General features: G+C 46.6%; 2 protein-coding genes and 1 pseudogene across 2 annotated transcripts; all 3 read right to left on the bottom strand.

Moving 5' to 3' along the window:
* Positions 1-681: 681 nt before the first annotated feature.
* Positions 682-2655, bottom strand: UBQLN3 (ubiquilin 3). Its single transcript, XM_059069542.2, has one exon. It carries the CDS (start codon positions 2653-2655, stop codon positions 682-684), a length of 1974 nt encoding a protein of 657 aa, XP_058925525.1.
* A 3110-nt stretch (positions 2656-5765) lies between these two features.
* On the bottom strand, positions 5766-7721 carry UBQLNL (ubiquilin like). Its single transcript, XM_059070259.2, is given in 4 exon segments — positions 5766-6079; positions 6082-6356; positions 6358-6811; positions 7493-7721. Coding segments are annotated over 4 exon segments (1272 nt in total).
* Positions 7722-18151: 10430 nt separating this feature from the next.
* LOC136794606 (olfactory receptor 52H1-like) lies at positions 18152-19750 on the bottom strand (annotated as a pseudogene).
* Positions 19751-20248: the final 498 nt, after the last annotated feature.

Genomic DNA, 20248 nt, shown 5'->3' with positions numbered 1-20248 from the left:
GAACTCAGCCTGATTCTTGCTCTATTGCTATCCACTCAGAGATCAGAATCAAATCCCAAAAGTGAGAGCCACCTGTAGGATAGTGTTCAGAGGCAATAAAAATAAGAAGCTGTGCCCACTTTTCAGTCTGGCTGATGGTCGAGAGCCCCAAAGAACACAGAGTGCATGGTGGAAGCCCCTACAGGACACCAAATCTGGGGGGGACCTTTGGAAGGACACCAGGAAAGCTGCAGTCTTCAGCTCACCCTCCTCTGTTCCCCGTGCCTCTGAATCTTCTAACTTGAAGAAACCTTTTGGTTTCCCATCCATGCAGAGACAGATCTTACCACCACCTCTTCTATACACCCACCCCTTTTCTCATAGCCCGCAAAAAATCAGACTCAGGCAGCAGATGACATGGGAGATTGGATGTAATTGCATCTCAAAATAGGCATTAGCAGAGCTCAGACTGGGGTCCCACGATGGTACAGTGGCAGGGATGGCTGGGTCACTCACAGCACCCCTACCCTGTTCTGGCTCTCGTTCTTCCCAATGACTCTGGAACAACATTGTCTCCACAGTAAAGAGCATCATAGTAAATTTGGTTCATAGTGCAGCTGCATTCAAGAGTGGGGGAGTTAGGGTAGGGTCTATGGGGGGAAAGGCACAGAGGAAAAGATACGGTCTGAACAGCTAGGGCTCCTACAACTGCCTCAGCTTCTTCACAGCAGCATCTACGTCACCTCGGGTGGCAATGAGGGCCTGCATATTGGCTTCAGGATTCAGAAAGCCCATGGCCCGCAATTGCTCTAGCTGCACCCGGAAATGAGTCTCGGGCTGCAGCTGCTGGGGACTGGCACCAGCTAGGGCTTGCAGCATCTGGAGGAAGGGTATGGAATGGAGGCCCAGCTCCACAGAGCCTTGTGCTGAGGGAACTTCAGGAGTTGGGGCTAGGGGAGGATCCGCAGGCATAAGGGCACTCTCTCGAGGCTCTGTACTTCTTTCCATACTTCCCAGCCCTGCGGGGCAAGGCATGAACAAGAGGAGGAGGCAAGGGGCTTCAGTAGCCAGGATCTGCAGACCCTGCTCTATCTGCAGCAAGGCATGCATGGCACGAGGGTTTGCCATGGCCGCCTGAAGGTGCAGCAGCAGTGGCAGCTGCCAGCTCATCTCGTCCTGCAACTGTGGGGCCTGATTCATTCCGGCTGGCCTCAGAGATCTTGGATAAGCTGGTGGCGGCAGCCAGACATGCTCAGGGGTTCCAGCGGTAGCTGCCGTGTGTGAAGGTGGGGAAGGAACAAACGGGGCCTTGTTGGCAGCATGCTCCAGCCCGGAGACAAGATCAGGCATGTTGGTGCTGTGGGCAGTGGAGCCATTCCCTGCACCATCTTGGTTTCCATCTTTTCTAGCACTGCTCTCTGTGGGATGTCTCAGGAATGCGGGGCAGGAGGGCTTCCCCTTGATTGCTACTGACTCCCTGGGGTGAGGCTGGCCTGAATCAAGTTCCTGGGATGAGGATGAAGTTGGGGGAACTTGGCTTCCTGGTGGTGGTGGTGGTGGTTCTTGGCTTGGGCTGAGGGTAGATGCAATCCCCTGCAGATAGGTTCCCAGGGACAGGGGACTCTCATGTAATTGCTGAAGATAGTCATAGAGCCTTATATTACCTAGAATATTGGAAACGCTATTTCTAAGTTCAGATACATCCTGGTCCCCAGGCCTCCTGCCTCTCCTATCAGCTGAGCCTGCAAATGTGGAAGCCCAGGGGTTGGGGAGAGGGTCACAATTCTCCATCCTTGAAGGTTGGCTGCTGCTGGTGGTAGCATTAGCAGTAGTGGTGGTAGCAAAGGGATTGCCACCAAACTGCTCCTGCACTGCATTAAGCATTGGGTGTATGATATCAGTATACATGGTACGGAGCACATTGTAGCCACCAGGGATGCTCTCCAGGTTGCTGAGTGCCCGGTCCTGGCTACGCATCATCTCTTGCATCATGGCAGGGTTGCATAGAAACTCCATTGTCTGCCGCATGATTTCGGGGTTGTTGAGAATGTGCCCAATCTCAGGGTTGTGCTGGATCAGCTGCTGCATATGGGGGTTGTCAAGAACCAGCTGGCGCACCAGGCCTGTGTTGGACAGCAGATGCTGGATGAAGGGGTCATCAATGATCTGAGCCACAAACTCAGGCACAGAGACATTCTGCCACATCAGTGAGCTTGGCTGGTCGGGGAAACTACCAGAGGTCAGGCCTAGCCCATTGAGGTCTGTGAGGACACCTAAGCTAAAGGTGGGTAGCCTGTCTGCTGGGTGAATGGAGCTTGGCTGAGGGAGTGATCCAGGGCTTGGGGCTGGGATAGGGAATGAAGCATCTGGGCACTCAGTGCCCACAGTACGGCGCTGCTTCTTGATGACAAGGTGGACCGTGAGGCCATCTCGGACCCCACACTGTGCCAGTGAGTCAGGGTCCTTGAGGATTTTGCCAGCAAAGATTAGGATCAGCTGATCAGGGTGGGCCTTAAAGCGCTGGGATATCTCTTCCTTCAGCTGCTGGATGGTGCAAGTGTCTGTAACTGAGAAATCTTCCTTGTTCTTGGGTGTCTTCACTGTCACCTTGATGAGGCGAGGATCCTGGACCAGCACTGGGCTGCCCTGTGGCAGGGCCTCTCCACTTTTGGCCATAGTGGGCAGCAAGAGACCCAGGTCTGTGGGAACACAGCTAGGGGGATGGGGATGGAAGACCGAGATCAGCCTTTTGGGCAGTGGTGGAAGTAGGAAAGGTGAGCAGGAAGAGGATCTGGGATCTCAGGGTGGGGGAACTGGAGGGTCCACATGGAAGGGGTTATGAGGTCCCTGGGATAGGATGTTTTGGGAAGATTTTTGGTTTGAGAGATGTTGGGGGTCATGGGAGGGAAACGTGAGGCCCTGGGAAAGAGGTCTACAGTTGATGAGTGAAGGGGCAAGGGCAGCATGAAGGGCCCAGTTTGCGGAAACATACCAATCAGCTGTGGCCCCGTCCTTCCTCTTATACAGGGCTCGAAACTGCCCTCATCTTGCTGAACAGCCACTACTGAAGCCTTCTAAGCCAGAACTCACTCCATCGGGTCTCCTCTGTGACCTCAGCACCGACATCACAGCCTCATACAATGGATTGTTGAGATTCCTCCAAGGTGCTCTGAATCCCTGGGGGCTTCATCTTCCCCCCCACCCTTCAACTCTTCTATTTCCTTTGTCTCAATTGCCTTCTTCATAGTGAGGGGCCTGGGCTGACACTTCCTTCTCAAGCCAAGAGTTCTGCTTTCACACAGTTGATATGTGGTATGTGGAGACTCAGACTGGGATTGGACAACTAAGAAAAGCTCCTTAATCCCTTGTGTGCCCATGAAAACCCAAATTCAGCTACTTGCCAGTTGAGCCTCTTCCTGGCATCATATGTTCCTGTTTCCTCTCTGATTCAACATTAGCCATGAATTCTTTATTTATATTTCAACATATTGACTTTCTCATGGGTAGGATTTAAAGTATGAAAGAGAGTTTCAGGATGAAATAAACTTTTTACTTTTTTTTCCCCATTATTATTATCTCCCAGAAAAATTCAAAGAATGGATTGGCTATTTGTTGAGGTAAAAAAGACCAGGGGGCTTCCCTGGTGGCGCAGTGGTTGAGAATCCGCCTGCCGATGCAGGGGACACGGGTTCGTGCCCTGGTCCGGGAAGATCCCACGTGCCGCGGAGCAACTAAGCCCGTGAGCCATGGCCGCTGAGCCTGCGCGTCCGGAGCCTGTGCTCCGCAACGGGAGAGGCCACAACAGTGAGAGGCCCGCATACCGCAAAAAAAAAAAAAAAAAAAAAAAAAAAAAAAGACCAGGAAATAAGGTCGTTAAATGGAAAATTGAGTTCAGGTTTACATATATTTAAGATGTCTATTTCACATCCAAATGAAAGTGTAGGAAGGTAGTTCAACATTGTGAGTCTAGAGTTCATCAGCATCAACAGAGTATTTAGAATTGTGCAGTTAGTGAGCATAGTAAAAGGATAGAGGTAAGAAAATACTGAGTCATGGATAGTACAATATTTAGACGTCTGGAAGATTAGATGAATTCAGCAAAGGAAATTGAGAAGAAATAAAACATTGAGTCAGGAAAAGAAGTTAGAGAGAGAAAGAAGCCAAATGAAGAAGGAGAAGAGTTTCAAAAAAAGGAGAGAGTAACCAACTGTGTCAAATGACCCTGGTAGGTCAGTAAGATGAGGACGGAGAATTGATCACTGGATTTGAACAAGAGAGACAGGTTAGATTGGGGGCCATGATGAGGCCGATTTGGAAGAGTGGTGAGTACAGAAAACCTGATTGGTGTGGGTTTAAAAGTAAATGCATAGGAAAAAAAGTGAATCCAATAAGAGTACTGTAAATGAGAAAAGACGGACGGCTGCATGGAAATGGGGAAATAAAGGCTTTGTTGTTGTTGTTTTTTCTTAAGATGAGATGATTACAACATGCTTTGTTTAAAAATAAATAAATAATTAATTTGTGGCTGCATTGGGTCTTTTGTTACTGCACACGGGCTTTCTTCAGGTGCGGCGAGCAGGGGCTACTCTTCATTGTGGTGTGCAGGCTTCTCATCGTGGTGGCTTTTTTTCTTGTGGAGCACGGGCTCTAGGAGAGTGGGCTTCAGTAGTTGTGGTGTGCGGGCTTCAGTAGTTGTGGCTCCCAAGCTCTAGAGCGCAGGCTCAGTAGTTGTGGTGCATAAGTTTATTTGCTCCATGGCATGGGGGATCTTCCCAGACCAGGGCTCGAACCCGTGTCCCCTGCATTGGCAGGCAGATTCTCAATCACTACACCACCAGGGAAGCCCCACAATATGCTTTTATTCTGATGGGAACAATCCAATGAGGAAGAACACAGAGGTGTAGGAGAAAGAGAAAACGACTGCAAGAGTAAATTGTTGAGAAGACAGAAGGCTGGAATCAAGTGCCCAAGTGAAGATCTTGATTTAGGAGCATGGACCATTTATTCATTATAACAAGATGCAGGGCTGAGTATATGGGTACAGATGCAAGTTAGTTGGTTGATTTAGTGGCGGACATAGGTGAAAGTCACTTCTGATCACTTTTATCTTGTTGGAATAAGCAAAATATCAGCTGAGACTGAGAATAGATAAAAGGGGTGTTGAAGGCTTGAGAAAAAGATAAAAGGTATGAAATGATCATCTAAAAAATGTAAGATAGTGAATTGGTTAGGGCACTGGATCTCCAAGTGTGGTCCCTAAATTGATATCATCAGCATAGCCTGGAAATTGTTAGATATGCAGAATTTGGGTCCCTACTCTAGACCTACAGAATCAGAAACCCTTGGAATGAAGCTCAGCAATCTGTGTTTTAACACACTCTCCAGGTGATTCTGATGCAGATTCTGTCAAAAATCACCACCAAAACATTAGAATAAGAAAATGTAGTAGGAATACAAACAGACCAATTAAGGCTTTGGTAATAAATTTAAATAAGACTAGTCAGCATGGGTGTATATCTGTGCCTACACAGAGATTAGGCAGAGTCAGATATAACCGATATTACCATGGTGAGTTTGCTAAGTGGATATTATATCAGAATAATTATGATAGATTGAGTAGTGTTGAAGCTAGAAAACTATGGTTAGGAAGCAAAAGAAGTTTCAAGAAGGACACCTACCCCACTTCTAAGTTCACAGGGAATGAAAGAAACAGCCATCACTGCTGGAGAAGCAGTATCCTCAGTGGACAGCCAGATTTCAATCACAGCAAAAAGGTGAGGGAACATTTAGAGAGAAGGTTGTAGACATAAGAGTTTTACTGTCACCAAATTGAGTTCTAAATGGAGCTCATCCTCTAATTTCTGGTCAGAGCTATCTAGAGAGATAGTGGCATCTTTGCCTTCTGCTCAGGGCTGCTGGTTGAACTCTATGCTAGGTAAGGCTGGTACCCCAGCTGGCTGCTCAACGGCACATGTATGACTCTGGCCATTAGTGGAGTTAGCTGGAGTATTGGCCCTGGAAGTATGGTTCACCTTGTTGGGGGTAGCATTGTCTGAGTTGGTTGAGGATAGACCACGAGAACTAGCATAGATGACCCGGGCTGTGGAAGATGTCCGCGCCTTTCCTGGGGTGGTGGCGGAGATGGGGGTGAGGACTGGACTTGTTCTGGCACTTGTCTTCCCAGGAGAGCTGTGAAAAGGTTGCCCCCAAATGGATCTTGTGAGCAGTTGAGCATCTGGTCATAGAAATCAGCAGAGCTCTGACCCAGGGTATTGTCCCATCCAGGGATTGTCTCTAAGCCCACATGTGACTGTGGGTTCAGTGGATGCTCAAGATTCTCTGCAGGTTGCTGGATCTGCATTATGTCTTGAATCACAGTTCCTGGCCAGCTCCAGAGTCTGCCACAGGATCTCAGAATTGTCAAGGATGTGTGAGACCTTCGGGTTCTGCTGCATCAATTATTGCATGTCTGGGTGTTCTGAGATGAACTGTCTCATGAAGTCCATGTTGGACAGAAGCTGCTGGATGCTAGGATTCTCCAGTATCTGTGCTATGTGATCTGAACTACCCACTTCCGGGTACTGGGTATGCCCATTGGGCACATCCACTGAGAGCGATGATTCCACTGGGGTGTGACTCATACCAGCAGGTTGGTATACCCCACTGCTGTTTCCTTTGGTGTTTTTGCCCTGGTGGCAGGGCTCATTGGTTGACAGTTTCCAGGAGGAATGGGCTAGGGAACTGGAGCTGTTTTTGGACTTGATGAAAATGTGGATGGTGTGGCCATCCAGGATGCCCCTCTGCCTCAGTGTGTCATGGTCTTTAAGAAGGCGGCTCTTGGGCTTCCCTGGTGGCGCAGTGGTTGGGAGTCCGCCTGCCAATGCAGGGGACGCAGGTTCGAGCCCTGGTCTGGGAGGATCCCGCATGCCGCGGAGCAACTGGGCCCGTGAGCCACAACTACAGAGCCTGCGCGTCTGGAGCCTGTGCTCCGCAACAGGGGAGGCCGTGACAGTGAGGGGCCCGCGCACTGCGATGGGGAGTGGCCCCCGCTCGCCGCAACTGGAGAAAGCCCTCGCACAGAGACGAGGACCCAACGCAGCCAAAATTAAATAAATAAATAAATAAAATTTAAAAATAAAGGAAGGCGGCTCTTGGGGCTTCCCCAGTGGCGCAGTGGTTAAGAATCCGCCAGCCAATGCAGGGGACACGGGTTTGATCCCTGGTCCGGGAAGATCCCACATGGCGCGGAGCAACTAAGCTCGTGTGCCACAACTACTGAGCCTGTGCTCTAGAGCCCACGAGCCACAACTACTGAGCCCATGTGGCACAACTACTGAAGCCTGTGCGCCTAGAGCCCGTACTCCACAATGAGACAAACCACTGCAATGAGAAGCCCACACACCACAACAAAGATTAGCCCCCGCTCGCCACAACTAGAGAAAGCCCGAGTGCAACAACGAAGACCCAACACAGCCCAAAATAAATAAATAAAAATTTTTTTAAAAGAGAAGGCAGCCCATGAAGACGAGCACTAGTTGGTCCATTTGGCATTTAAAGTGAGCCGATAGCTTCTCCCTGAACTGCCTCACCGAGGTGTCATTGGCTATAATAAAGTCTTCCTGCTTGCCTGGTGTCTTCACTATCACCCGAGTGACACTTGAAGAGATGTTCTTGTCTGCAAGCAGCCCTGAGGGATGCCCACACTGGGCCATCTCGGGGGTTCGAGCGATGACATGTGGCATGGACTTTAGTCGGTGGGCAGATGGGGGCCAGGTGGAAGCAGGGGCAGAGGCGCGAGGGCAGAAAAATACTTCCACTGGCCTCCGTCTCAGGTGTCACGTTCTCAGGCCACAGGCTGGTTTCCTTGTTGCCCCAAAAGGGATGAGTGACCAGACTTGGGCCAGGTATTTTGCGATGTTATACCCCAACCCCAATTCTCCAGATATGGCCCAGCTGAGGCCTGTCGTGGCTACTGATTCATACTTGATATAAGGTAGACTAAGAAGAGATGACTTGTCCCCAGGCTGCACCTCCCCCTGCCCCACCCACCGAAAGCATAACCTCTTCAGAAAAGGGATATTGTGATGTCAACCCAAGTCTCTCAGTCTCTGCCTGAACTAGTTGGGGAAGGAGACTTATTTGGGGAGTCCAGGTATCCATAATAAAAGAAAATAAGACAATTTTCCAGGAAATAGGGGACAAAGTTCTCAGAACACAACTATTAAAATAAAAACAGATTGATTAAGTAGGGGGTGTATTTCTCTGTGGTGCTGTATGTGAGTCCCTTGTAAGGATGTCAGGCTTCCGGTAGGAAAAGCTGGGGCTATTGAAGCCATAGATAAAACCGCATACCTGCAGGTAAGAAAGCAATTTCTCCCATAGAAAGGAGCTTATTAGTTTTTTTTAGTGATCTGGAAAAAGTGAAGTCTTAGAAAGGAAAATGGAGTAAGAACAAAGTTTCTTGAGCAGAAGAGGAGGCCATGTTTTTCTCTGGGTCAAGATTTTGGGATCTAGACTTAATTGAGAGTGTTCTCATGTGGTGGGAAAAGATTTCCTCTATCCTAGAAGTAGGAGCAGGGCTAGCCAGGGAGGCTCCTTCTAGAGGCGTAACAAACTAAAGGTGAATGAATCATTCCTTGCAAAGTATTTTTTATTCACTTATCACTTGGTCTTTTCTACCTGGTGTTATAGCAGAACTTTTAGAGTGATTTCTTTCAATGTCCTAGCCCAGTCTTCAGTGCCTACCTTTGTGTCAAAGCATTAAGGGGGAGAGCCGTCTGTAAATCAAGAGGTGAGCATAGAGGTAGTTAGCAGGAAATTCCTAACAGGGACAGGTTTAGGCATCTAAAAAACCAATGTTTCTTACTTAACTTTTATTTGGTTAGTAGATGAATTTTCTGTTAGTGGGTATTTTAAAATATTTTCATGTCTATTGATATTTGGGTATAGATGGAAATATGGTACATGTAAGGGTGAGAATGCATGTCTGATTGGATATATATATGTAAATATATGTAGATGTGAAAGTGTAAGCATGAGACAGTGTGTGTGAAGTAATCTGGTATCCTCTGTGTGACTGTGAAGATTTTAGAGTCTGAAACCTTGAACATTCCATCTACCTGCGTGGACAGGAGGTACATCATACAGATAAATAGGTCACAAGCAGAGAGTCTGTGCCATCTGTCCTCAGTATGTTGAAAATGAGCAAAGAAACTACAGACAGTTGGCCAGGATACTTCCTGCTTTCATATCAAAGGATTCTTTATCTAAAAGGTCTGGACCTTTAGCCCAATCCATGTCAGAGCTTCCTCATACTCAGCTTTCCATTGCTTAGTTCCTAGAGCAGGACTCAAGTCTAAGCCCCTTTCTCAATTGTGCTCAAAGTGAGATTGATCAGGACTGTGAAACATTGATTTTCACATGAAGACACTGCCCGTTTTCTCCCCAGGTACAGCATAAGGTGTTGGAAATACGAAAGGAAACTTCCACATCCCACTTTAGTGATCAACTCCCCTGGATCTTCAGCACTGGAACCAGAGGATCTCAACCTGAGACGTGCAATTCTAAACCTAGCTCACAGACTTCTACAACTGTAAGAGCTGGAGTCACAGTTTTCAAAACACAGAATGAGATTTGTTTTAAAAACTGTAAATCCAGCTCCTACAATTCTAGGTTCCTGGTAAAGAGGGGGTAACATTGCCCAGCTAGTGTTTTATTTCCCAATCAAACTCCAGTCAAATCCACCCAGACCACTGTTAAAGAGAGCTTTAATATGCTGATTGAGATATTGTAAAGAACTAACCAGATATAATCAATGTCTCCCAATCATTAGAGAGGATGGCCATTTTGGGGAGTGGTCCACCTGGAGGGTGAGGAGAAGGACACACTTCTACCAATGCACTTCCCTGAGGTCTCAGGCCCTGGAGGAGTTGTTCGGTTTGACGAGTCTGCATGGCACCCAAGCCCCAGAGGGCATTTTGGCTGGTGGTCTTGGTAGCCTGTGCTTCAGTGCCAGGAAGCTGAGGTCATAAATAATTAGGCAGCCATCACTGTAGACATAGAGCTTGTGATCAGAAGGGCAGTAATTGATGCCTTGCAGCGTTTCCAGCATCTTATCCAGCAGGATGCTGAGACAGCACTCCTGCCCAGTGGTGGTATTGAAAGCATAGAAGATCTCCTCTTGGCAGATACTCAGTGGGCATGAGGCATACAGCACTCCACAGGCCATGAAGGCCCCTGACAGGGCTGGCTTATACTGGCTGGTGCACCAGCTTTTCTCCACCTCTAGAGGGCTGGTGTTGAGAAGACTCACAGCCCGGTTGCCCTTGCTCTCCTCAGTGGCACAGAGCACCCACAGTCCTCATCACCAGCAAAATCTAAGTCCTTCCAGGGCACGCCTGCATAGGAGAAGCAGTTGTGGTAGGTGGCACCAGGCAGTGGGCATCATAGCACCAGGGTGTTGGAGGATAGGTCCACCTTGGCCATGTCAACTGTGCCATAGTAGTTAAAGTACATGAAGTTCTTGTACACAGTATTGCCACTGGCATCACCATAGCCCACTTTCCTCTCCTCGTAGTTCTTCAGTGGTACCAGAGCATCACAGGACTTGTATAGCTGATAGTAATCAAAGTCCCTAGGCCAAGCCCCACACCAGAATCATCAGGGTAAAAAAAAAAGAAGGCTATAAAAAATGAGCAGGCTAGTTTTCTAACTAATAGCGGGGGTTTGGGGAGTCAAACAGAATTGATTTGAAATAAATCTCTCTTCTTTTACTTACAATAGACTATGACAACAAAAAACTGTAAAAAAAAAACTGTAACAGTAATAACAATATCAACTGCAATGATGCCTAATGGGCACTGTGCATGCATTATCTCCTTTAATTATAGTAAAAACAGTGTAAGGAAGGTTTATCCCCACAGATTAAGAGACCAGGTCTCAGAAAGGTTAGGTAATTTGCTCAAGGTTATAACTAAAATCTGTGGAAAGAATAACAAAAAGCTCTATCTCATTGATTGTCAGGACTGACTTAGATAATGAAAATAAAACAGTTAGTATTCATCTCAAAGTAAGCAATCAAAAAGTGATAGTTTTTTTTTTTTTTTTTTCTTTATGGACTCTTCTATATCTAGACTCCACTGCCTTCCACCCACACTTGAAACACAGGTGTCCTGTAGCAGGACATAGTTCTGGAGCTGGGTTCAGGGAGATTTCATGAGGTCACTTTGGAAAGTCCTTTAAATTATCTCTGACTTATGAGGACTGTCATTGCTTAATATTGGCCAGTAAGTCTGCCTTATCCACAGAGATTTTGAGAGGATTTAAAAAACAATGACATGTAAGTGTGTTTCATATGCTACAAAATGTCTACAGAAATTAGAGAGCATTATTACCACTAACACTAATCATTCTGAGATGAACTTCCACTGTGGCTTTTATGACTGGTTTGACCCACATTCACCCTTCCCTCCCATGATCTCCTTCTCAGTTGGGTCTTTATCACACTTCCTTATGTGCTGACTTTAAACATCCTGTCTGTGAGTTGCATCTACCTCTTTAACCAGGCTACCAGCTTATTGACGGGCTCATTCATGTACCCATTGATTCACTTAGCAATTCTTTCATGTAATGAATATGTATCAGTACCTGCTATGTTATCCACACTTGTCTATGTAATCTCATGTGATATTTTTGTATATTGAATTATCCTCACTTTAAAGACAGCTAAGAATGGGTCTGAGATGTTAATTCACTTCTCCGAGGACATTTAGCTTAATTAGTGGCAGTGCTGAGATTCAAACTCAGATCTGCTGGACTCCAAGTCTCAAGCTTGGTCAAGTTCATCCTCTAAACAACTTCTGAGAAATTAGGATTCTGAGGCCCAGATGTAGAAGACTTTGTTCTTGAGATAAGACCAGGCTAGGGATACAACTGCTTTGGATTATAATGGGATTAGAAATTCCAGACAGGGTTTATGAAGGAAGCTCAGGGCAGTCTGGACCATCCTTAACCCATGAGAGGAACATTAGGAGGTGACCTGTCAGGCTTCGGCTAAGTTTCTCCAGGCGTATGCCTAAAACAGAAAGAGGAAGCTGAGTTGGGCCCATAAAGAAACCTGTTAGGGTAGAGTAGGACACATTTGGAATAAACCAGGTTGCAGAAGAGAAATCATCCTGGACTTACTTGCCGTCTGCACGCAGAGGGGTCACCTGGTAGAGGGAATAGTCTGGATTGGGTGCTGAGTCTCAGTCCCAGGTACCTGCCTTGTACGAGAAGCCTCTGCAATTGAGATGCACCCCAAGGGGTCTGCTGACTTTCTGGAGGCCTCCATGGGCACAGGAACCTAGAGAAGAGTCAAGGCAAGGTATGAGCTAGGTGTGAAGCATACAGCACATAGGAAGCAGACTATGAAAGTATAATAACCTTGTGTGCATTTGAGTGAGTGTCCATATACTTGAATGCATTTATATGTGCATAAGAGAAATGATTTGCATGAACAGAGGTTAGCACGTATGTCTGATTATGGGTGTTGTTTATATGTCTATATATGGGTATGCCCACGTGTGAGAGCATGTCTGTCTCAGCCTGCATCCCTCAGTGATACACCAAACAAGGAAATGAAAGCTTTATTCTACATCAGGATCTTTACTGCCCACCTGTCATTCCCCTCAGTACACCGAAGCGAACACTGCATTCCCAGCCCTGCCCTTGGGGAGATGAGATCTTGGGAAATTCAGTCTTAGGCCTCACCAGGGAGCACAGGTGGACCAGGATGTATGGAGAGGCCTCCATACTTCCTTCTCCTTCTCATACTCACTTAGCCAGCCCTCAAGGACATCCGCCTCCTGGAGGAGAGCATGAAAGCTGCGCTGGCCAGAGTCAGCCAGAAGCTTGACTGTGAGGCTGGCATTAGCCACCTATGGAAATGTGATGCCAGGGATGTGGGTCACAGAGTGTTACTCAGAACTGAACTCAGGCTCCCATATTTCTCAGCTCAAGGTCTTCTTCCCCAGAAAGAAGAGATTTGGAAATTGTCAGATTCATGAGATTAGATAAAACAGAAGGCTACAGAGGGGACAAAGATTTGTTAATCCATCCACATACCTGGCTCTCAAGTTGATAGAGGAGGTTCCTAGCCCCGATCACTCCTCCCTTGGCTTTAAGCTGGGTCACCAACTCCTGGGCTCCCTTCAGCTGCAGGCACAGCAGGGTGAAATGTAGAGTCTCATAGGAGGCAGCAAGGGCAGCAGGATTGCTGGGCTCTAGGATGTGGTTCATTTCCAGGACCTGGTTATACTGATCTTCAGTGGTGCAGGCATGCTCACTGACGTGGACATGGCGGGATGGACAGGTAGTTCCACCAGACAACACCTGTGGCTCATCCTTCCAGTGCCACAGAGCCTACAAAATACTCTCATATCTGCCACCTTATTTGCTTCCATTAAGATCCCTCCAGGTGAGCACAAGGTGCTATCTCCATTTCATAGCTGAGGACACTCATATTCTTTTCACTGCAAAAAGAAAAAAAAAAAAAAAGCTCGTGCTATTTTTGTTATGCTTAATGTGTCTGTACCACCTAGATTCTCTCTTCTTTTACCTGGTTAGAGCCCCACTCTCAGGAGTGGTTTGGTGAGTCAATCGATGAACAGACTCCTAGCTTGCAGTCTGGCCCCATTCCAGCAGCCTTCCCCAAAAACTTTACAAGTAACCATCACAGAAAGCAACTGCTCACATCACACTGCTGATGCAACATTTCTACTCACTCATCCGTACTTACAGCATCAATTCCAAGCTCACTGGCTCAGCCCACAAATCTCTCGACATATTGCCCCTATTTTAACTCTACAACTCAAACTCTTTCCTGTCTCCTTTGTACTGGTCATCTAACTTCCAAGCCTCTTCTTGCTCTATACCCTCTTCCCATCTCCCAGTGGATTCCACCCATAATTTATTCATTAACATAGAAAGCACTTCTTCCATAAGCCTTCCTATACAATACTACCAGTGAGGATCTCAAAACAGTACCTAATTTTCCCTCCATTCTCAGGATTCATCTAAACATGTGGGTAGTACCTTCCCTCAGCTCCTCCTCTATTGCCCAGGCCCATGGCCATGCTGGGTCCAGGACAGGCTGTGCTTCTATAACTTCCACCCCGGCAGCCCCAACCTGAAGCTCCAGCACTCACCCTGGACTTGCCCATAAGCTCCTGAGCTGTACTTTGTAGCTGCTCCAGCTGCTGCAGGGGGATGAGGTGGCTGGGCAGGTAAGCACACCATGGCACATGCCATCCTCATCCAACCAGGGAGGCTGGCAGACTTCTCACCGGTTGTAAAACATGGCCACAAGCACATTAAGCCTAACGAAGTACATTGAGGCACAATATGCTGCCTGGTAACATGGGGCAGGAAAGGAGGCTGACCCTGCTCTGGACTGCCTGAGATCACCTCTCCCTACTCAGGAGGTTGCTCTTGACTGTCTAGGCATCCTTCTGTCATGAGTTTGAGTGATCCTTGCCTCGATTTCTTGGAACTAAAGTGCAGTCCCCTTCCAGCTCCTAATGGTAGGGCCACCCTCACCCTACCTCATGCACTGGCTAGATCTGGCTGCAGTTCACCAAACAGAAGCAGACTTTTGCTTGATGCTCTGTGGGTGAGTGGAAAGCTGGTCAGAAGAAAAGTGTTAGGGGATCAGTTTAGGAGCTGCAATATCTCCACTATGTAGATTTAGTAGATTCCTACAACTTCACTTTGTCTTGAAGACAGCAAGAGTCCCATGTTGTCAAAGAAGGAAAACAGCACCATGATATCCGTCTGCACTGATACTTAGCATTCACAAGAACGTGACAAGGTATGACTGGTAATTCATGTTTTATAGTTGAAGAAACAGAGGTTCCAAGAATCTAAAAAATAATTTACTAAATCACATGATTCGTAGGTGACAAGGCTGCAAGCTGCCCCCAAGTCTAGGTCCTGTGCTTTTACTCCTAAGGGAGGAACAGAGCCCTGAGCTATGCTGAGGTAGGCATGAGATGCCACGGACATGGTGAGTGTGGGAGGCAGCTCTCTGGCCTCAGCCAATAGGGAGAGAGGAGAAAGGTTCTAGGGGTGAGAGATGCATATCTAGAGGTATTCTCCCCGAGAGCTTCAAGATGGAGGAGGAGTAAGACGTGGAGATCACCTTCCTCCCCACAGATACATCACAAATACATCTACATGTGGAACAACTACTACAGAACACCTACTGAACGCTGGCAGAAGACCTCAGACTTCCCAAAAGGCAAGAAACTCCCCACGTACCTGGGTAGGGCAAAAGAAAAAAGCAAAAACAGAGACAAAAGAATAAGGATGAGACGTGCATCTCTGGGAGGGAGCTGTGAAGGAGGAAGAGTTTCCACACACTAGGAAGCCCCTTCACTGGCAGAGACTGCAGGTGGCAGAAGGGAAGCTTCGGAGCCACGGAGGAGAGCACAGCAACAGGGGTGCAGAGGGCAAAGCGGAGAGATTCCCACACAGAGGATCGGTGCCAACCGGCACTCACCAGCCTGAGAGGCTTGTCTGCTCACCCGCCGGGATGGGTGGGGGCTGGGAGCTGAGGCCAGATCCCAGGGAGAGGACTGGGGTTGACTGTGTGAACGCAGCCTGAAGGGGGCTAGTGCGCCATGGCTAGCCGGAGGGAGTCGGGAAAAAGTCTGGACCTGCCTAAGAGGCAAGAGACCATTGTTTCGGGGTGCGTAAGGGGAGGGGATTAAGAGCACCACCTAAACCAGCTCCAGAGATGGGCGCGAGCTGCGGCTATCAGCGCGGACCCCAGAGACAGGCATGAGATGCTAAGACTGCTGCTGCCGCCACCAAGAAGCCTGTGAGCAAACACAGGTCACTGTCCACACCTCCCATCCCGGGAGCCTGTGCAGCCCACCACAGCCAGGGTCCCGTGATCCAGGGACAACTTCCCCGGGAGAACACACGGCACGCCTCAGACTGTTGCAATGTCATGCTGACCTCTGCTGCCACAGGCTTGCCCCATATTCCGTACACCTCCCTCCCCCTGGCGTGAGTGAACCAGAGCCCCCAAATCAGCTGCTACTTTAACCCCGTCCTGTCTGGGTAGGGAACAGGTGGCCTCAAGTGACCTACAAGCAGAGGCAGGTCCGAATCCAAAGATGAACCCCAGGAGCTGTGCAAACAAAGAGAAAGGGAAATCTCTCCATGCAGCCTCAGGAGCAGCGGATTAAATCTCCACAATCAACTTGATGTACCCTGCATCTCTGGAATACCTGAATAGACAATGAATCATCCCAAAATTGAGGTGGTGGACTTTGGGAGCAACTGTAGACTTGGAGTTTGCTTTCTGCAACAAATTTGTTTCTGGTTTTATGTGTATCTTAATTTAGTATTTAGAGCTTATTATCACTGTTAGATTTGTTTATTGATTTGGTTGCTCTCTTCCTTTTTTTTTTTTTAAATATATATTCTTCCTTTTTCTCCTTTTGTGAGTGTGTATGTGTATGCTCCTTTGTGTGATTTTGTCTGTATAGCTTTGTTTTTACCATTTGTCCTAGGGTCCTGTCTGTCTTTTTTTTTTTTTTTAGTATAGTTTTTAGCTCTTGTTATCACTGGTGGGTAACTGGTGCTCTCTTCTTCTTTCTTTCTTTTTAATTACTTTTTAATTTTTTATTACTTTAATTAATTTTATTACTTTTTAATTTTTAATAATTTTTTAAATTTAATAACTATTTTTTATTTCTTTCTTTTTTACTTTGTATTTTTAATAATTTGTTTAATTTTTTATTTTAATAACTTTTATTTTATTTTATGTATTTTTTTCCTCCATTTTCTTTTGAGCTGTGTGGCTGAGAGGTTCTTGGTGTTCCAGCCAGGTGTCAGGCCTGTGCCTCTGTGGTGGGAGAGCCAAATTCAGGACATTGGTCCACAAAAGCTTTCCAAAAAACTCCATCTCAATGCTAAGACCCAGCTCCACTCAACGACCAGTAATCTACAGTGCTGGACACCCTATGCCAAACAACTAGTAAGACAGGAACACAACACTACCCATTAGCAGAGAGGCTGCCTAAAATTATAAGTTCACAGACACCTCAAAACACACCACCGAACGTGGTCCTGCCCACCAGAAAGACAAGATCCAGCCTCATCCACCAGAACACAGGCACCAGTCCCCTCCACCAGGAAACTTACACAATCCACTGAACCAACCTTACCCACTGGGGGCAGACACCAAAAACAACAGGAATTATGAACCTCCAGCCTGTGAAAAGGAGACCCCAGCACAGTAAATTAAGCAAAATGAGAAGACAGAGGAATATGCAGCAGATGAAGGAGCAAAATAAAAACCCACCGGACCAAACAAATGAAGAGGAAATAGGCAGTCTACCTGAAAAAGAATTCAGAATAATGCTAGTTAAGATGATCCAAAATCTTGGAAATAGAAGGGAAAAAATACAAGAAACATTTAACAATGGACCTGGAAGAACTAAAGAGCAAGCAAACAATGATGAACAACACAATAAATGAAATTTAAAATTCTCTAGAGGGAATCAATAGCAGAATAACTGAGGCAGAAGAACGGATAAGTGACCTGGAAGATAAAATAGTGGAAAAAACTACCTCAGAGCAGAATAAAGAAAATAGAATGAAAAGAATTGAGGACAGTCTCAGATACTTGTACTGAAAGGTTTTTTTGTGTCTGGGGATGGGATATTTAAAGGGAACTACAGACGTGTAACATAGACAATAATTAGAATTGTCCTAAATCCATCTACTAATCCCCTAAATGAAAAATTTCTCTTTGATATTTTCAGTTTTAGTCTCTCTTCTTCAGTACCTCTCTCCCATTTAACACATTTTTCTCTCTCCATAACTGTAAATTTCAATTTCCAAATTTTTATTGCTTTTCCTATTTAGAGTAACTCAGCTCTCTGTTTTCTCCTTCTTCTTCCTGATTATATCTTGTGCAATTTCATATTCCACAAGCAATCAGGTCATCAAGGAGTGTTTTATAGATAGAACCCTCTCATATAAATCATATCATATTCATAAAACATAAAATCACTTATAGACAGGTCTTGCTTTAAATAGCATTTGCTTTTTTAAAAATTCTTACTGCATTAATATACATTATAAACTTATCCTAGCTTTTCCATTGCACAGTGGAACATTATTCTGTACCCTTGGTAGAAAACAAAAGTATGACCTTCTCTCTGATCTGCTTGGTATTCACTCCATAAACAATGGCGTTGAGTGCAGGTAGGATAACAATGTAGAGACTGGCAAACATGATGTGGAAAGTGCAGGAGACATTGTGTCCAAAGCAGTGCTCAAGGATGGAGAAAAAGGCAGGTGTATAAAACATAAGGATGATACAGACATGGGAACTACAGGTGCCAAGGGCCTTCTGGAGGGCTTCTTGGGAGGGGAGGTGGAAGACAGCACGGAGGATGAGTAAGAAACGGCAATGAGGGGCTTCCCTGGTGGCGCAGTGGTTAAGACTCTGCCTGCCAATGCAGGGGACACGGGTTCAAGCCCTGGCCCAGGAAGATCCCACATGCCATGGAGCGACTAAGTCTATGCACCACAACTACTGAGCCTGCGAGCCACAACTACTGAGCCCACGTGCCACAACTACTGAAGCCTGGGCTCTTAGACCCTGTGCTCTGCAACAAGAGAAGCCAACACAGTGAGAAGCCTGCGAACCACAACAAAGAGTAGACCCCACTCGCTGCAGCTAGAGAAAGCCCATGTGCAGCAACGAAGACCCAAAGCAGCCAAAAGTAAAATAAATAAATTTATTTTTTAAAAAAAGAAATGGTAATGAGGATCACATCTGAGACGACCGTCATGATGGGAACACAAAAGCCATACCAGATGTTGATGGAAATGTCAGCACAGGCGAGCCGGGCAACACCTATGTGCTCACAGTATGCGTGGGGTATGATGCGTGTCCTGCAGAAAGGCAGGTGTGTGAGTAAGAACACAAATGGCAGAATGATGCAGAAGCTACGAAAGGAGATGCCCACATGAATCTTGGTGATGATGTTGGGGGTCCAGATAGTGGTGCATCTCAAGGGAGAAGAGATGGCCACATAGCGATCAAACTCCATGGCTATCAGGATGGCTGAATCCAGGACAATCCACTATCTTGCTATAGTGGAGCAAGAATATTTGTGTCAAGCACCCTGAGAATGTGGTCTCTTGAGCCTCAAGCCAACATATACTGAGTGTTTTAGGAACACTGACTGTGGACAAGGTGAGGTCAGTCATGGCCAGCATGGAGAGAAAGAAGGCTACACTCCACCAAGATTAGGTAGAGAAGGATGCAGTTTCCCACAACGGCCACAATATAGATGATACAGAAAGGAATCCCAATTCACACATGGGCTTGCTCCAGGCCTGGGATCCCCACCAGAATGAAGGGTCCTGGATTGTATCTGCTCAGGTTGAAAATGACTATGGCAGACCAGGATGGCACAAGTCCCAGGTCCTGAGGACAGAGGGTGATAAAGGTTAGGGTCACTTGAGTGATTCTGACTTCCAAACACTCGTCATTATGAACTCCTAAAAATAAGGTGACTGTCTAATTATCATTCAAAGTAGGACACCTTTGTAGTGAAAAGAATTGTTATGTAGAGGGCAGGTAACATGCATAAACCAGATTGTCTCCTATATTGGAATGTACAGTCATTCTACTGAAAGAGACTATCTTATTTACTCTGGCAATCTCTGATGATTTACATAACTTTTCCAGGCAGCTCTTCATATTGGCACCAATCACTCTTTTCATTACACAGTATACCCTGTTACAGATGAACAATTTATAGGGTATATTTTTCCACGGGTTGTTGCATTATAGTTTACATGACTTTATGGACGTCATTAGTTAATATTGGCTTCTTCTCCCATTGTTGAATATCAATCTCTGCCCCAAGGCAATTATGCACTTTTTTTAAGACATGTAGACTCCAGGACATATACTCTCTGATACACACACACACACAGTAGTACTTAAAATCTCAAGCATACCTTGATCTATACTTACATTCTCTCATACATTTTACGGTCGTATATATATATATATTTTTTTTTTCTTTTCTTTTTTTTTTTTTTTTCCGTTACGCGAGGCTCTCACTGCTGTGGCCTCTCCCGTTGCGGAGCACAGGCTCCGGACGCGCAGGCTCAGCGGCCATGGCGCACGGGCCCAGCCGCTCCGCGGCATGTGGGATCTTCCTGGACCCGGGGCACGAACCCGTGTCCCCTG

Source organism: Kogia breviceps, chromosome 7 (genome assembly GCF_026419965.1).
Source record: "Kogia breviceps isolate mKogBre1 chromosome 7, mKogBre1 haplotype 1, whole genome shotgun sequence".
In the NCBI taxonomy this organism is placed as follows: domain Eukaryota; kingdom Metazoa; phylum Chordata; class Mammalia; order Artiodactyla; family Physeteridae; genus Kogia; species Kogia breviceps.
The sequence above is the reverse complement of the archived record's forward strand: the minus strand, read 5'-3'. Positions and strand labels throughout refer to the sequence as shown.

What these genes read in the sequence shown, in the direction of transcription:
- UBQLN3 (XM_059069542.2), bottom strand. Translation starts at nt 2,655, where the DNA reads ATGGCCAAAAGTGGAGAGGCCCTGCCACAGGGCAGCCCAGTGCTGGTC.